The sequence below is a fragment of the Nerophis ophidion genome, linkage group LG28 (genome assembly GCF_033978795.1).
Source record: "Nerophis ophidion isolate RoL-2023_Sa linkage group LG28, RoL_Noph_v1.0, whole genome shotgun sequence".
In the NCBI taxonomy this organism is placed as follows: Eukaryota; Metazoa; Chordata; class Actinopteri; order Syngnathiformes; family Syngnathidae; genus Nerophis; species Nerophis ophidion.
Genome location: NC_084638.1, coordinates 1,885,724 through 1,904,465, shown reverse-complemented (window position 1 = coordinate 1,904,465; position 18,742 = coordinate 1,885,724). Strand labels below are relative to the sequence as shown.

The window sequence follows — 18,742 nt, the reverse complement described above, 5'->3', positions numbered from 1 at the left end:
GGTACGAAACCGGACTTATTATGAACCCCCTCCCACCTGCAGGCGACTAGGGACGGAGAGGTTGAAGCGCACGAGTGCTGAACTGATCCGGCCTCCTGAATACATCTCGTATACCATCCCTGTCGAACCAGAGCGACAGCCCAGCACCGACCTCACCGATGTGCTGACACGGTGGTTCCGACAGTGGACTGGCCTATCCCACATGGGGTGCCCTACTCCAGTAAACAATCTGGTAAAATTATTGTAACTAAACAGGTGAAAAAATGTGTCTCACCTACATATGTCTGATTTGCACTATTTTGGCTCATTTGCATATGTCTGACCTGCCCTTATGTGTTGATGTGCCTCTTGCAGGGTCCTCGGGGGTTCCCGTGTTTGGCGGGGCGTCACCTTGGCGGGGGGATAGATGGACAGTGCACACACCCCTCCCCCCCTTTTTCTTTCTCTCTCTCTCTCTCTATCTCTCTATTTTTCACACCCTCCTCTAAACCTAATCAGCCCGTGCCTCCCCCCCGTCGCCGGGTTGGCGCCTTGCTTTGCGTGGGTCCCTCTGGGGTCTCTGTTGGGGGCCTCCACTACCAAATTCCTGTAAAAATTGCACAGGTGAACAATTAACATAAATCATTCCTGTAAACATGCACAGGTTAATAATTAACAAAAATGATTCCTGTAAACATTACACAGGTCAATTAATAGCATATCCAATTCCTGTAAAAATTTAACAGGTTAATTCACAACACATTCAATTCCTGTAAACAATCCACAGGTTAATTGACAACATATCCAAGTCCTGTAAACCTACACAGGCACAATTGTCATATTCAATTCAATTGTCACTTTTTGTCTTGGGACTACAGAGACACTGTACTATTTCATCACCCTTTTAAAACTTGTTGTACAACTTTTCTAGGGTCACAGTTTTCTCTCGCACCTAGTTATGCTATTTGATAATCCATGCTGGACACTCATAACTAAGGTGCATTCTAGTGCACATGGGCTGCAGAGAACTTTTTCCTAAACCTAACCATAGTCCTGGCCCTATCATAGCCCTGGCCCTATTCTCATCCTAACCCTAACCTTGTTTGTAATTGTGCACAATAATTCAAGGCTTAAGGCATAACAATATAATTCATGGTGACTGTGGTAAAACAACAGGTTCCTGGATGAAGTTCTCTGCCACCTAGATTGTCTTTTGAAACTCCCAATGGGACAAAGAATATCTAAGGTGTTTTTCCTGTATTTTATTTATCATTATTTGTCATTATTTCTTACATTTTACAGTTTTATACAGGTTTATATGGCACTGCATTGTGATGAGCGGCTTTGTCCACCAGATGGCAGCATTGACCTATTTATAAACGCCTGTTGAATGTTTGTGTGAAAAAAACAAAAAAGTTCACCTGACTTCACTTTGCTGCTTGTGATCGATGAGAGAAGACTCCCGCACTCTGTAAGCATTTAACTTTTATTTCCTCTTTCCTTTTCTATGGCACATCACGCCTGATGAAGGTTATTCTTACCGAAACGTTGCATGGATGTGTCATAGTTTGTAAATAAATAGTGCTATTTTTTCGAACTTTTGGACCTTTTCCTTGGATTATATTTTTCTATTTTTACTGCCCATGTGCACATTTTGGCTACCTCCCATTACTGTAGCATATCTTTTATTCATATAATGTCCGAATTTGTGCGGATGCAGCCGCTATTTGGGTCAAATCAATCGACCCAGGCCATGCCATTCGGACGGCCGCCATTAATGCTAACTGTTAGCCCACAACCACATGGTCCTGACTCTCACTCTGGGCCACACAAGAGCGGCCATTTAGGCTACAGAACACCACAGGGAGGTAGCCCCCAAGACAATCATTTTGGCCTCCAAACTAGATGCATGCAAAACATCATAATTATGATGCATCATCAAAAAAATATTAATAATCATAATTGGCCACCAACCATCAAAAGAATGGTTCAAACACTGACTATCATGATCAAGCCTGCACAAAACAATGCCGGCACGCAGGCTTTGATCTCAGTGAATGCAAAAAATTGGGCTGACACAACAATTGGCATATTAAGGAAGCATTATTTAAATTCCATAAAAATTGAAATGGACAAACTGACCACCCAAATTGATTCAAAATGGAGGTCCGCTTTCTTCATCGCTTCCAATTGGGCCAAGAAAAAGTTGGGCTCAAAATTGACTCTTGACACCCTAAAACATGCGGAGACCCAAATCACTTCGCTGGTGTCACCTGACCCCCACATGGCTACCACGACTGGAGACCAGGATGACGCAGGACGAGCAACACCATCAGGACCGACCGATGACGTCACACCGGCGACTCCCCCCGATCCACCCCCGAAACCTCGGGCCCAGGCGGAGATCCATGGCGAGTTCCGTCCTTCTACCGGCGCGGCACCGGCTGTTCCCACGACTCCACAACCGTCCACGATACACGCTGAGGCTACCTGCCCCCCTTCTGTGACGCAAGAATACGGCAGTAAAGGGTTACCCTGCAGACGTCCCGTGATCGACCGGAGACCTTGGACCGTGGGACCCCGGCCCCCCCAGGTACGAAACCGGACTTATTATGAACCCCCTCCCACCTGCAGGCGACTAGGGACGGAGAGGTTGAAGCGCACGAGTGCTGAACTGATCCGGCCTCCTGAATACATCTCGTATACCATCCCTGTCGAACCAGAGCGACAGCCCAGCACCGACCTCACCGATGTGCTGACACGGTGGTTCCGACAGTGGACTGGCCTATCCCACATGGGGTGCCCTACTCCAGTAAACAATCTGGTAAAATTATTGTAACTAAACAGGTGAAAAAATGTGTCTCACCTACATATGTCTGATTTGCACTATTTTGGCTCATTTGCATATGTCTGACCTGCCCTTATGTGTTGATGTGCCTCTTGCAGGGTCCTCGGGGGTTCCCGTGTTTGGCGGGGCGTCACCTTGGCGGGGGGATAGATGGACAGTGCACACACCCCTCCCCCCCTTTTTCTTTCTCTCTCTCTCTCTCTATCTCTCTATTTTTCACACCCTCCTCTAAACCTAATCAGCCCGTGCCTCCCCCCCGTCGCCGGGTTGGCGCCTTGCTTTGCGTGGGTCCCTCTGGGGTCTCTGTTGGGGGCCTCCACTACCAAATTCCTGTAAAAATTGCACAGGTGAACAATTAACATAAATCATTCCTGTAAACATGCACAGGTTAATAATTAACAAAAATGATTCCTGTAAACATTACACAGGTCAATTAATAGCATATCCAATTCCTGTAAAAATTTAACAGGTTAATTCACAACACATTCAATTCCTGTAAACAATCCACAGGTTAATTGACAACATATCCAAGTCCTGTAAACCTACACAGGCACAATTGTCATATTCAATTCAATTGTCACTTTTTGTCTTGGGACTACAGAGACACTGTACTATTTCATCACCCTTTTAAAACTTGTTGTACAACTTTTCTAGGGTCACAGTTTTCTCTCGCACCTAGTTATGCTATTTGATAATCCATGCTGGACACTCATAACTAAGGTGCATTCTAGTGCACATGGGCTGCAGAGAACTTTTTCCTAAACCTAACCATAGTCCTGGCCCTATCATAGCCCTGGCCCTATTCTCATCCTAACCCTAACCTTGTTTGTAATTGTGCACAATAATTCAAGGCTTAAGGCATAACAATATAATTCATGGTGACTGTGGTAAAACAACAGGTTCCTGGATGAAGTTCTCTGCCACCTAGATTGTCTTTTGAAACTCCCAATGGGACAAAGAATATCTAAGGTGTTTTTCCTGTATTTTATTTATCATTATTTGTCATTATTTCTTACATTTTACAGTTTTATACAGGTTTATATGGCACTGCATTGTGATGAGCGGCTTTGTCCACCAGATGGCAGCATTGACCTATTTATAAACGCCTGTTGAATGTTTGTGTGAAAAAAACAAAAAAGTTCACCTGACTTCACTTTGCTGCTTGTGATCGATGAGAGAAGACTCCCGCACTCTGTAAGCATTTAACTTTTATTTCCTCTTTCCTTTTCTATGGCACATCACGCCTGATGAAGGTTATTCTTACCGAAACGTTGCATGGATGTGTCATAGTTTGTAAATAAATAGTGCTATTTTTTCGAACTTTTGGACCTTTTCCTTGGATTATATTTTTCTATTTTTACTGCCCATGTGCACATTTTGGCTACCTCCCATTACTGTAGCATATCTTTTATTCATATAATGTCCGAATTTGTGCGGATGCAGCCGCTATTTGGGTCAAATCAATCGACCCAGGCCATGCCATTCGGACGGCCGCCATTAATGCTAACTGTTAGCCCACAACCACATGGTCCTGACTCTCACTCTGGGCCACACAAGAGCGGCCATTTAGGCTACAGAACACCACAGGGAGGTAGCCCCCAAGACAATCATTTTGGCCTCCAAACTAGATGCATGCAAAACATCATAATTATGATGCATCATCAAAAAAATATTAATAATCATAATTGGCCACCAACCATCAAAAGAATGGTTCAAACACTGACTATCATGATCAAGCCTGCACAAAACAATGCCGGCACGCAGGCTTTGATCTCAGTGAATGCAAAAAATTGGGCTGACACAACAATTGGCATATTAAGGAAGCATTATTTAAATTCCATAAAAATTGAAATGGACAAACTGACCACCCAAATTGATTCAAAATGGAGGTCCGCTTTCTTCATCGCTTCCAATTGGGCCAAGAAAAAGTTGGGCTCAAAATTGACTCTTGACACCCTAAAACATGCGGAGACCCAAATCACTTCGCTGGTGTCACCTGACCCCCACATGGCTACCACGACTGGAGACCAGGATGACGCAGGACGAGCAACACCATCAGGACCGACCGATGACGTCACACCGGCGACTCCCCCCGATCCACCCCCGAAACCTCGGGCCCAGGCGGAGATCCATGGCGAGTTCCGTCCTTCTACCGGCGCGGCACCGGCTGTTCCCACGACTCCACAACCGTCCACGATACACGCTGAGGCTACCTGCCCCCCTTCTGTGACGCAAGAATACGGCAGTAAAGGGTTACCCTGCAGACGTCCCGTGATCGACCGGAGACCTTGGACCGTGGGACCCCGGCCCCCCCAGGTACGAAACCGGACTTATTATGAACCCCCTCCCACCTGCAGGCGACTAGGGACGGAGAGGTTGAAGCGCACGAGTGCTGAACTGATCCGGCCTCCTGAATACATCTCGTATACCATCCCTGTCGAACCAGAGCGACAGCCCAGCACCGACCTCACCGATGTGCTGACACGGTGGTTCCGACAGTGGACTGGCCTATCCCACATGGGGTGCCCTACTCCAGTAAACAATCTGGTAAAATTATTGTAACTAAACAGGTGAAAAAATGTGTCTCACCTACATATGTCTGATTTGCACTATTTTGGCTCATTTGCATATGTCTGACCTGCCCTTATGTGTTGATGTGCCTCTTGCAGGGTCCTCGGGGGTTCCCGTGTTTGGCGGGGCGTCACCTTGGCGGGGGGATAGATGGACAGTGCACACACCCCTCCCCCCCTTTTTCTTTCTCTCTCTCTCTCTCTATCTCTCTATTTTTCACACCCTCCTCTAAACCTAATCAGCCCGTGCCTCCCCCCCGTCGCCGGGTTGGCGCCTTGCTTTGCGTGGGTCCCTCTGGGGTCTCTGTTGGGGGCCTCCACTACCAAATTCCTGTAAAAATTGCACAGGTGAACAATTAACATAAATCATTCCTGTAAACATGCACAGGTTAATAATTAACAAAAATGATTCCTGTAAACATTACACAGGTCAATTAATAGCATATCCAATTCCTGTAAAAATTTAACAGGTTAATTCACAACACATTCAATTCCTGTAAACAATCCACAGGTTAATTGACAACATATCCAAGTCCTGTAAACCTACACAGGCACAATTGTCATATTCAATTCAATTGTCACTTTTTGTCTTGGGACTACAGAGACACTGTACTATTTCATCACCCTTTTAAAACTTGTTGTACAACTTTTCTAGGGTCACAGTTTTCTCTCGCACCTAGTTATGCTATTTGATAATCCATGCTGGACACTCATAACTAAGGTGCATTCTAGTGCACATGGGCTGCAGAGAACTTTTTCCTAAACCTAACCATAGTCCTGGCCCTATCATAGCCCTGGCCCTATTCTCATCCTAACCCTAACCTTGTTTGTAATTGTGCACAATAATTCAAGGCTTAAGGCATAACAATATAATTCATGGTGACTGTGGTAAAACAACAGGTTCCTGGATGAAGTTCTCTGCCACCTAGATTGTCTTTTGAAACTCCCAATGGGACAAAGAATATCTAAGGTGTTTTTCCTGTATTTTATTTATCATTATTTGTCATTATTTCTTACATTTTACAGTTTTATACAGGTTTATATGGCACTGCATTGTGATGAGCGGCTTTGTCCACCAGATGGCAGCATTGACCTATTTATAAACGCCTGTTGAATGTTTGTGTGAAAAAAACAAAAAAGTTCACCTGACTTCACTTTGCTGCTTGTGATCGATGAGAGAAGACTCCCGCACTCTGTAAGCATTTAACTTTTATTTCCTCTTTCCTTTTCTATGGCACATCACGCCTGATGAAGGTTATTCTTACCGAAACGTTGCATGGATGTGTCATAGTTTGTAAATAAATAGTGCTATTTTTTCGAACTTTTGGACCTTTTCCTTGGATTATATTTTTCTATTTTTACTGCCCATGTGCACATTTTGGCTACCTCCCATTACTGTAGCATATCTTTTATTCATATAATGTCCGAATTTGTGCGGATGCAGCCGCTATTTGGGTCAAATCAATCGACCCAGGCCATGCCATTCGGACGGCCGCCATTAATGCTAACTGTTAGCCCACAACCACATGGTCCTGACTCTCACTCTGGGCCACACAAGAGCGGCCATTTAGGCTACAGAACACCACAGGGAGGTAGCCCCCAAGACAATCATTTTGGCCTCCAAACTAGATGCATGCAAAACATCATAATTATGATGCATCATCAAAAAAATATTAATAATCATAATTGGCCACCAACCATCAAAAGAATGGTTCAAACACTGACTATCATGATCAAGCCTGCACAAAACAATGCCGGCACGCAGGCTTTGATCTCAGTGAATGCAAAAAATTGGGCTGACACAACAATTGGCATATTAAGGAAGCATTATTTAAATTCCATAAAAATTGAAATGGACAAACTGACCACCCAAATTGATTCAAAATGGAGGTCCGCTTTCTTCATCGCTTCCAATTGGGCCAAGAAAAAGTTGGGCTCAAAATTGACTCTTGACACCCTAAAACATGCGGAGACCCAAATCACTTCGCTGGTGTCACCTGACCCCCACATGGCTACCACGACTGGAGACCAGGATGACGCAGGACGAGCAACACCATCAGGACCGACCGATGACGTCACACCGGCGACTCCCCCCGATCCACCCCCGAAACCTCGGGCCCAGGCGGAGATCCATGGCGAGTTCCGTCCTTCTACCGGCGCGGCACCGGCTGTTCCCACGACTCCACAACCGTCCACGATACACGCTGAGGCTACCTGCCCCCCTTCTGTGACGCAAGAATACGGCAGTAAAGGGTTACCCTGCAGACGTCCCGTGATCGACCGGAGACCTTGGACCGTGGGACCCCGGCCCCCCCAGGTACGAAACCGGACTTATTATGAACCCCCTCCCACCTGCAGGCGACTAGGGACGGAGAGGTTGAAGCGCACGAGTGCTGAACTGATCCGGCCTCCTGAATACATCTCGTATACCATCCCTGTCGAACCAGAGCGACAGCCCAGCACCGACCTCACCGATGTGCTGACACGGTGGTTCCGACAGTGGACTGGCCTATCCCACATGGGGTGCCCTACTCCAGTAAACAATCTGGTAAAATTATTGTAACTAAACAGGTGAAAAAATGTGTCTCACCTACATATGTCTGATTTGCACTATTTTGGCTCATTTGCATATGTCTGACCTGCCCTTATGTGTTGATGTGCCTCTTGCAGGGTCCTCGGGGGTTCCCGTGTTTGGCGGGGCGTCACCTTGGCGGGGGGATAGATGGACAGTGCACACACCCCTCCCCCCCTTTTTCTTTCTCTCTCTCTCTCTCTATCTCTCTATTTTTCACACCCTCCTCTAAACCTAATCAGCCCGTGCCTCCCCCCCGTCGCCGGGTTGGCGCCTTGCTTTGCGTGGGTCCCTCTGGGGTCTCTGTTGGGGGCCTCCACTACCAAATTCCTGTAAAAATTGCACAGGTGAACAATTAACATAAATCATTCCTGTAAACATGCACAGGTTAATAATTAACAAAAATGATTCCTGTAAACATTACACAGGTCAATTAATAGCATATCCAATTCCTGTAAAAATTTAACAGGTTAATTCACAACACATTCAATTCCTGTAAACAATCCACAGGTTAATTGACAACATATCCAAGTCCTGTAAACCTACACAGGCACAATTGTCATATTCAATTCAATTGTCACTTTTTGTCTTGGGACTACAGAGACACTGTACTATTTCATCACCCTTTTAAAACTTGTTGTACAACTTTTCTAGGGTCACAGTTTTCTCTCGCACCTAGTTATGCTATTTGATAATCCATGCTGGACACTCATAACTAAGGTGCATTCTAGTGCACATGGGCTGCAGAGAACTTTTTCCTAAACCTAACCATAGTCCTGGCCCTATCATAGCCCTGGCCCTATTCTCATCCTAACCCTAACCTTGTTTGTAATTGTGCACAATAATTCAAGGCTTAAGGCATAACAATATAATTCATGGTGACTGTGGTAAAACAACAGGTTCCTGGATGAAGTTCTCTGCCACCTAGATTGTCTTTTGAAACTCCCAATGGGACAAAGAATATCTAAGGTGTTTTTCCTGTATTTTATTTATCATTATTTGTCATTATTTCTTACATTTTACAGTTTTATACAGGTTTATATGGCACTGCATTGTGATGAGCGGCTTTGTCCACCAGATGGCAGCATTGACCTATTTATAAACGCCTGTTGAATGTTTGTGTGAAAAAAACAAAAAAGTTCACCTGACTTCACTTTGCTGCTTGTGATCGATGAGAGAAGACTCCCGCACTCTGTAAGCATTTAACTTTTATTTCCTCTTTCCTTTTCTATGGCACATCACGCCTGATGAAGGTTATTCTTACCGAAACGTTGCATGGATGTGTCATAGTTTGTAAATAAATAGTGCTATTTTTTCGAACTTTTGGACCTTTTCCTTGGATTATATTTTTCTATTTTTACTGCCCATGTGCACATTTTGGCTACCTCCCATTACTGTAGCATATCTTTTATTCATATAATGTCCGAATTTGTGCGGATGCAGCCGCTATTTGGGTCAAATCAATCGACCCAGGCCATGCCATTCGGACGGCCGCCATTAATGCTAACTGTTAGCCCACAACCACATGGTCCTGACTCTCACTCTGGGCCACACAAGAGCGGCCATTTAGGCTACAGAACACCACAGGGAGGTAGCCCCCAAGACAATCATTTTGGCCTCCAAACTAGATGCATGCAAAACATCATAATTATGATGCATCATCAAAAAAATATTAATAATCATAATTGGCCACCAACCATCAAAAGAATGGTTCAAACACTGACTATCATGATCAAGCCTGCACAAAACAATGCCGGCACGCAGGCTTTGATCTCAGTGAATGCAAAAAATTGGGCTGACACAACAATTGGCATATTAAGGAAGCATTATTTAAATTCCATAAAAATTGAAATGGACAAACTGACCACCCAAATTGATTCAAAATGGAGGTCCGCTTTCTTCATCGCTTCCAATTGGGCCAAGAAAAAGTTGGGCTCAAAATTGACTCTTGACACCCTAAAACATGCGGAGACCCAAATCACTTCGCTGGTGTCACCTGACCCCCACATGGCTACCACGACTGGAGACCAGGATGACGCAGGACGAGCAACACCATCAGGACCGACCGATGACGTCACACCGGCGACTCCCCCCGATCCACCCCCGAAACCTCGGGCCCAGGCGGAGATCCATGGCGAGTTCCGTCCTTCTACCGGCGCGGCACCGGCTGTTCCCACGACTCCACAACCGTCCACGATACACGCTGAGGCTACCTGCCCCCCTTCTGTGACGCAAGAATACGGCAGTAAAGGGTTACCCTGCAGACGTCCCGTGATCGACCGGAGACCTTGGACCGTGGGACCCCGGCCCCCCCAGGTACGAAACCGGACTTATTATGAACCCCCTCCCACCTGCAGGCGACTAGGGACGGAGAGGTTGAAGCGCACGAGTGCTGAACTGATCCGGCCTCCTGAATACATCTCGTATACCATCCCTGTCGAACCAGAGCGACAGCCCAGCACCGACCTCACCGATGTGCTGACACGGTGGTTCCGACAGTGGACTGGCCTATCCCACATGGGGTGCCCTACTCCAGTAAACAATCTGGTAAAATTATTGTAACTAAACAGGTGAAAAAATGTGTCTCACCTACATATGTCTGATTTGCACTATTTTGGCTCATTTGCATATGTCTGACCTGCCCTTATGTGTTGATGTGCCTCTTGCAGGGTCCTCGGGGGTTCCCGTGTTTGGCGGGGCGTCACCTTGGCGGGGGGATAGATGGACAGTGCACACACCCCTCCCCCCCTTTTTCTTTCTCTCTCTCTCTCTCTATCTCTCTATTTTTCACACCCTCCTCTAAACCTAATCAGCCCGTGCCTCCCCCCCGTCGCCGGGTTGGCGCCTTGCTTTGCGTGGGTCCCTCTGGGGTCTCTGTTGGGGGCCTCCACTACCAAATTCCTGTAAAAATTGCACAGGTGAACAATTAACATAAATCATTCCTGTAAACATGCACAGGTTAATAATTAACAAAAATGATTCCTGTAAACATTACACAGGTCAATTAATAGCATATCCAATTCCTGTAAAAATTTAACAGGTTAATTCACAACACATTCAATTCCTGTAAACAATCCACAGGTTAATTGACAACATATCCAAGTCCTGTAAACCTACACAGGCACAATTGTCATATTCAATTCAATTGTCACTTTTTGTCTTGGGACTACAGAGACACTGTACTATTTCATCACCCTTTTAAAACTTGTTGTACAACTTTTCTAGGGTCACAGTTTTCTCTCGCACCTAGTTATGCTATTTGATAATCCATGCTGGACACTCATAACTAAGGTGCATTCTAGTGCACATGGGCTGCAGAGAACTTTTTCCTAAACCTAACCATAGTCCTGGCCCTATCATAGCCCTGGCCCTATTCTCATCCTAACCCTAACCTTGTTTGTAATTGTGCACAATAATTCAAGGCTTAAGGCATAACAATATAATTCATGGTGACTGTGGTAAAACAACAGGTTCCTGGATGAAGTTCTCTGCCACCTAGATTGTCTTTTGAAACTCCCAATGGGACAAAGAATATCTAAGGTGTTTTTCCTGTATTTTATTTATCATTATTTGTCATTATTTCTTACATTTTACAGTTTTATACAGGTTTATATGGCACTGCATTGTGATGAGCGGCTTTGTCCACCAGATGGCAGCATTGACCTATTTATAAACGCCTGTTGAATGTTTGTGTGAAAAAAACAAAAAAGTTCACCTGACTTCACTTTGCTGCTTGTGATCGATGAGAGAAGACTCCCGCACTCTGTAAGCATTTAACTTTTATTTCCTCTTTCCTTTTCTATGGCACATCACGCCTGATGAAGGTTATTCTTACCGAAACGTTGCATGGATGTGTCATAGTTTGTAAATAAATAGTGCTATTTTTTCGAACTTTTGGACCTTTTCCTTGGATTATATTTTTCTATTTTTACTGCCCATGTGCACATTTTGGCTACCTCCCATTACTGTAGCATATCTTTTATTCATATAATGTCCGAATTTGTGCGGATGCAGCCGCTATTTGGGTCAAATCAATCGACCCAGGCCATGCCATTCGGACGGCCGCCATTAATGCTAACTGTTAGCCCACAACCACATGGTCCTGACTCTCACTCTGGGCCACACAAGAGCGGCCATTTAGGCTACAGAACACCACAGGGAGGTAGCCCCCAAGACAATCATTTTGGCCTCCAAACTAGATGCATGCAAAACATCATAATTATGATGCATCATCAAAAAAATATTAATAATCATAATTGGCCACCAACCATCAAAAGAATGGTTCAAACACTGACTATCATGATCAAGCCTGCACAAAACAATGCCGGCACGCAGGCTTTGATCTCAGTGAATGCAAAAAATTGGGCTGACACAACAATTGGCATATTAAGGAAGCATTATTTAAATTCCATAAAAATTGAAATGGACAAACTGACCACCCAAATTGATTCAAAATGGAGGTCCGCTTTCTTCATCGCTTCCAATTGGGCCAAGAAAAAGTTGGGCTCAAAATTGACTCTTGACACCCTAAAACATGCGGAGACCCAAATCACTTCGCTGGTGTCACCTGACCCCCACATGGCTACCACGACTGGAGACCAGGATGACGCAGGACGAGCAACACCATCAGGACCGACCGATGACGTCACACCGGCGACTCCCCCCGATCCACCCCCGAAACCTCGGGCCCAGGCGGAGACCCAGGCGGAGATCCATGGCGAGTTCCGTCCTTCTACCGGCGCGGCACCGGCTGTTCCCACGACTCCACAACCGTCCACGATACACGCTGAGGCTACCTGCCCCCCTTCTGTGACGCAAGAATACGGCAGTAAAGGGTTACCCTGCAGACGTCCCGTGATCGACCGGAGACCTTGGACCGTGGGACCCCGGCCCCCCCAGGTACGAAACCGGACTTATTATGAACCCCCTCCCACCTGCAGGCGACTAGGGACGGAGAGGTTGAAGCGCACGAGTGCTGAACTGATCCGGCCTCCTGAATACATCTCGTATACCATCCCTGTCGAACCAGAGCGACAGCCCAGCACCGACCTCACCGATGTGCTGACACGGTGGTTCCGACAGTGGACTGGCCTATCCCACATGGGGTGCCCTACTCCAGTAAACAATCTGGTAAAATTATTGTAACTAAACAGGTGAAAAAATGTGTCTCACCTACATATGTCTGATTTGCACTATTTTGGCTCATTTGCATATGTCTGACCTGCCCTTATGTGTTGATGTGCCTCTTGCAGGGTCCTCGGGGGTTCCCGTGTTTGGCGGGGCGTCACCTTGGCGGGGGGATAGATGGACAGTGCACACACCCCTCCCCCCCTTTTTCTTTCTCTCTCTCTCTCTCTATCTCTCTATTTTTCACACCCTCCTCTAAACCTAACCCTAACCCTAACCCTAACCCTAACCCTAACCCTAACCCTAACCCTAACCCTAACCCTAACCCTAACCCTAACCCTAACCCTAACCCTAACCCTAACCCTAACCCTAACCCTAACCCTAACCCTAACCCTAACCCTAACCCTAACCCTAACCCTAACCCTAACCCTAACCCTAACCCTAACCCTAACCCTAACCCTAACCCTAACCCTAACCCTAACCCTAACCCTAACCCTAACCCCAACCCCAACCCCAACCCTAAACCTAACCCTAACCCTAACCCTAACCCTAACCCTAACCCTAACCCTAACCCTAACCCTAACCCTAACCCTAACCCTAACCCTAACCCTAACCCTAACCCTAACCCTAACCCTAACCCTAACCCTAACCCTAACCCTAACCCTAACCCTAACCCTAACCCTAACCCTAACCCTAACCCTAACCCTAACCCTAACCCTAACCCTAACCCTAACCCTAACCCTAACCCTAACCCTAACCCTAACCCTAACCCTAACCCTAACCCTAACCCTAACCCTAACCCTAACCCTAACCCTAACCCTAACCCTAACCCTAACCCTAACCCTAACCCTAACCCTAACCCTAACCCTAACCCTAACCCTAACCCTAACCCTAACCCTAACCCTAACCCTAACCCTAACCCTAACCCTAACCCTAACCCTAACCCTAACCCTAACCCTAACCCTAACCCTAACACTAGAAACGGAAATCAACAAATTGAGTGCTTTTATTGGGCAAAATTGGAGAGACCCATTCCAGGTGGCCTCGGCTTGGACCAGGACACATCTGGGACGCAGGTTGACCACCGAGACACTGCGGCTCGCCGAGGGTCTGGTGATCTCCGTCTGTGTTGACGTTCGTGGCGTGGACGAGGGGGGTAGTCCGTCACGATCCCAGCAGACGGGGTCACCAGTCCACTTGGATCCGTCCAGCACCCGAGTGGTGATGGAGGTAGTGCAGCCCCCGCTGCCGCTGCCCCTGCCGGTGCCAACCTTGCACGCTCCTGCGCACGCCACGGTGTCCACCATACCGCTGCCGCTGCCGCTGCCGGTTCCAACACTGCACGCTCCTGCGCGCGCCACGGTGTCTACCATGACCGACCCTTTGGGCGGAGATTGGTCCCCTGTGGTGGAACAGGTTCCGGGTCCAAGAGGACCGGTTACCCCGGTCCCCTTCCCGGTTCTGTCGCCTGCTTCTCTGGCTGAGGCGTCAGCTAGGCCCCAGAGAGCGACACGACACCAGGAGCCATGTAGCAGTCCTCCCGACTACTCCATTGTCGAGGCTCCCCTGGTCCCGCCTCCCGGTCCGCCTTTGCGTGCCGAGACCGAGGTCAGGGTCCCTCCTGCAGTCTCCGAGGCTCCACCGCTACCTGTGGAACAAAACATACCAGCTCTAGTCCATGTAGCGGACAATGCACAGGGCACACCTGGCCAGCCAGACACTTCCCACCACTCACCTGAGCGGCCCGCGTCACCCCTTGACGTGCCTCCAGAGTGGTCCCAGCTGCCCCTTGACACGCCTCCAAGCTGGTCCCAACTTGGTTCTAGCCAACCGAGACCACCTACCTCGACTTCCTCGCTCCTGGACGCGCCCCTCCCGGACGCGCCTCTGCCGGACGTGCCTTTGGTAGACATTCGTCCTCCAGTCACGCCGGTTCCGGACACGTCCGCTCCGGATGCGCGTGCTAGCTGGTCCTCGTTCTTTACTGGAAACCAGAAAAGGACAAGGGCTGTCACTTCGGCTTCTCAGCCGACAGGGGACACGGACGGGGCGCAGGTTGCCACGCCAACGAGTCCGCGCACGAGGCCTACAAGGCACATCAGTACGACTCGTAAGATGGTGGACTGGCACCTGTCCGTTCACAGGAAGGTCCTGGTGATCGGGGACTCAAACATTAGTCGCCTTCCATCCACCGGTCTCCAGGACCTCCAGATGGACAGTTACCCGGGGGCCAACTTCCGGCATGCAGAGGCCATCCTGCAAAAAACAAAAGTCAGTGCTGAGGTGGAAATGGTCATTCTATCTTTCGGCATCAACAACAAAGAGCAAAACCCCAAGTCTACCACTTTTAAGCAGCTCCAGAGGGCCTTCAAGACGGCCAAAATCACCTTTCCTAATGCCGAGATTTTCATTCCCCTCCTCAACTTTTCTGACAATTTGCCCGAGGAACACAAAGACAACCTCCGGCAAATCAATAATTACATCCACAAAAATTACCATTTCATTCCAGCACTTTCCAGCGACGAGTTCGCAACAGGCAGAGACAACCTGCACTGGACCGACAACACGGCCAGGAATATGCTGAAGCATTGGCTTCAACATTTAAACCTGGCGTCCCCAAAAACCCGACCTGTCGGGGGGGTGACACAAACAAACACAACAACAACAACGACGACAACAACAACACCAACAAAAACATTGTAAACCTTTCCAAAAACTTCATACTTACCTCCGCACAGCGCTCCCTCCTCGATAAAGGCCTCACCTTCGTCCCGTCCACTAGCGTCAGCTCCGATTGGCACCATCAGGTCAAATTTGACCTACAAGAATACCACAGAAGTGTTAAAATTGCAGCATTCTACGAACATCAGGGTGCCCTCGGTCCGCGACCTTTCACCCCGAGGTCCGAGTGGGAACCTTCACCGGGTCTGCTACATCCAGAGGTCCACAAACTGGTCCTGGCGGATGAGCACCCGTCGCTCCTTTCGGGTTGCGCCCTCGCAGTTGCGCCTAATTTGACGCGAGACGAAATGGAGGCCCTCCATAGTCTGAAAAAGAATAACAACATAGTTTTAAAACCGGCAGACAAGGGAAGCGCAGTCGTTATTTTCGACAGGGCTCAGTATATCTGGGAGGGCACCAGACAACTTAACGATACCACCTATTACTCCCCATTGGCCGCCCCTATTTACTTTGACACTATCCCTATGATAGAAAAAATAATTAATAATTTATTAAATAAAAGGTTCATCAATAGTAAACAACATACTTACCTCCTGGGTGAACCGGAACCCCGTCCCCGCAGATTCTATTTACTGCCCAAAATTCATAAGGAACCACAGAAGTGGAGCCGGCCCTACGAAATTCCCCCTGGCAGACCTATTGTTTCCGACTGCGGGAGTGAAACTTATAGGACGGCCGAATATATTGACCACTACTTGACCCCACTTTCCATTAAACACCAGAGTTATCTTAAAGATACATACCACTTTATCGATACAGTAAAAAACATAGTCATTCCCCAGGAATCTATTTTATTCACAATAGATATAGATAGCCTCTACACCAATATAGATATACAACAGGGCATCCAAGCCGTCAAAAACATTTTCCATAAATACAGAGATGTTAGCAGGCCGGAGAAGGAACTCCTGCAACTGCTCGAAATCAACCTGAGGAGGAATGACTTCGAGTTTAATGGAAAGTTCTACTTACAAATAAAAGGCACGGCCATGGGGAAAAAGTTTGCCCCGGCCTACGCAAATATATTTATGGCAGAATGGGAGACCTCGGCCCTCGCTGCCTGCCCAATTCAGCCCTTCAAATATTTCCGGTACCTCGACGATATCTGGGGTGTGTGGACGCACTCATTGGATGACTTCCAGGTCTTCCTCCACACTCTCAACACCCACAACCCCAACATAACCATCAAGTCCACCACCAGTCCTGTATCGGTGGACTTCCTTGATACCACTACCTTCAAGGGCCCGGACTTCCCATCCACCCACCATTTGGACATTAAGGTCTTTTTCAAACAGACTGACACCCATGCCCTCCTCCATAAGACCAGTTTCCACCCCCGACACACCTACGCGGGACTGGTCAAGTCACAATTGTTAAGGTTCCACCGGATCTGTACCAGGCGGGAGGACTTCATTACGGCCACTGGAACCCTGTTTTCCGCCCTGAGGAAGAGGGGGTATTCTAGAACCTTCCTCAGGAGACAATTCAGGTGTTTCCTGGACCCGAAGAAGCCTCCCCTTGGTACACATATGATCCCCTTCATTACCACTTTTTCACCGGCAGCGACACATATCGCTAGAAAAGTGAAGGAAAATTTCAGGACCTTCGTGGAGAAGAGTGAACGACTGAAAGAATATTACCTGGTGTCGGCGTTCCGCAAAAATCCTAGCTTGGGTGAGTTGCTGATCAGGGCCCGAGTCAGTCCCCCCGGGAATCCGCCCTTAACCAGGAGCAACATTCCCCTACAGCACATCCCCTGGCTTTTGAACCGCCACAGCGGTAAAGTCTTCCGGCCGCTGTGCAGAGGACACAAACATTCAAAAAACTGCATCTATGTCATCCTCTGCCAGCGATGTCATGCCATGTATGTTGGTGAGACGGGTAACACCATCGCCACCCGGTTTCACCAACATAAGTACAACATCATCCGACAGAAGAACACTACCACCTACCTGGTACAACATTTTATCCGGCACGGGTGGACTTCTGTTCGGGTGTGCGTTGTGCAGACCAACGCGAGATGGAGTGTGGCCCAACGGAAGCGTGCCGAACGCCTGTGGATCACAAAGTTGGGGACCAAACATCCGGGGGGCCTCAATGAGGCGTGAGTGCGAGCCCGCTGGGCCATAGACGGACCGTGCACACCCCTCTTATATTCTTTTTTACACTCTTTTATCGCCCTTCCCCCACCCCTTACCCTAACCCTAACCACTCTCCTTTTTCACTCCTAAAACCTACCCATCTCTCTTTTCTTTATACCTAACACCTACCCATCTCTCCTTCTCTTTATACCTAACCCTAACTCCTAACTCTAACCCTAACCCCAACCCCAACCCCAACCCTAACCCTAACCCTAACCCTAACCCTAACCCTAACCCTAACCCTAACCCTAACCCTAACCCTAGTTTAACACACAAACTTGTTTTGGACACAACAATAAACAGGAGTCGGAGAAACATCAAAGCAAACATTTTAATGCTTTCAAAACACACTACAATACTTACCTGTGTGGTTGTCCACGTTGTGATGAACGTCGAGTAGACCCATCACAATGTTAGGATCTAATTTGGCGAGTCCACGTTGTGATGAACGTCGAGTAGACCCATCACAATGTTAGGATCTCATTTGGAGAGTCAAACATCGACACTGCAGTGTTGAGCGTGAGCCCCGCCCACTGCAGACCTCCTATAAATTCTCCTCCTGCTCAAAACGGCTCAGTACTCTCCAGCAGGTGAATGGAGCACATCCTGCTGTAGAGAAAAATAGAGTTGCCGTTAGTCTAGGGGATTAGAAGTGCCCCACCTACTAGGGAATTAGAAGTGTCCCAGTAGGCACAGACTCGCAGTTAAAAAGATGTTTACATCCTGCAATCAGTGCAAAGCCAGCCTGAAGAGGTCAAGAGAC

General features: G+C 47.6%; 2 protein-coding genes across 7 annotated transcripts in view; both read right to left on the bottom strand.

The window, feature by feature from the left end:
* LOC133545176 (collagen alpha-2(IX) chain-like) overlaps positions 1–18,742 on the bottom strand; it is a 107,178-nt gene that overhangs the window by 31,743 nt on the left and 56,693 nt on the right. The window lies entirely within an intron of this gene.
* Positions 14,085–18,166, bottom strand: LOC133545009 (uncharacterized). 6 transcript variants are annotated; one of them, XR_009804704.1, is made up of 5 exons: positions 17,791–18,161; positions 17,479–17,634; positions 15,993–16,143; positions 15,593–15,915; positions 14,085–15,080 (listed from the first exon to the last, which is right to left on the bottom strand). XR_009804704.1 is itself a non-coding variant. In XM_061890295.1 (4 exons), exons 1-4 carry the CDS (start codon positions 17,964–17,966, stop codon positions 15,905–15,907), a joined length of 501 nt encoding a protein of 166 aa, XP_061746279.1. In that variant the 5' UTR covers positions 17,967–18,166; the 3' UTR covers positions 14,085–15,904. The 6 variants fall into 6 exon arrangements, 2 of the variants coding, with proteins under 2 accessions (XP_061746279.1, XP_061746277.1); XR_009804701.1 differs by having other exon boundaries at positions 14,085–14,744; positions 14,832–15,915; positions 17,791–18,160; XR_009804702.1 differs by having other exon boundaries at positions 15,227–15,915; positions 17,791–18,160.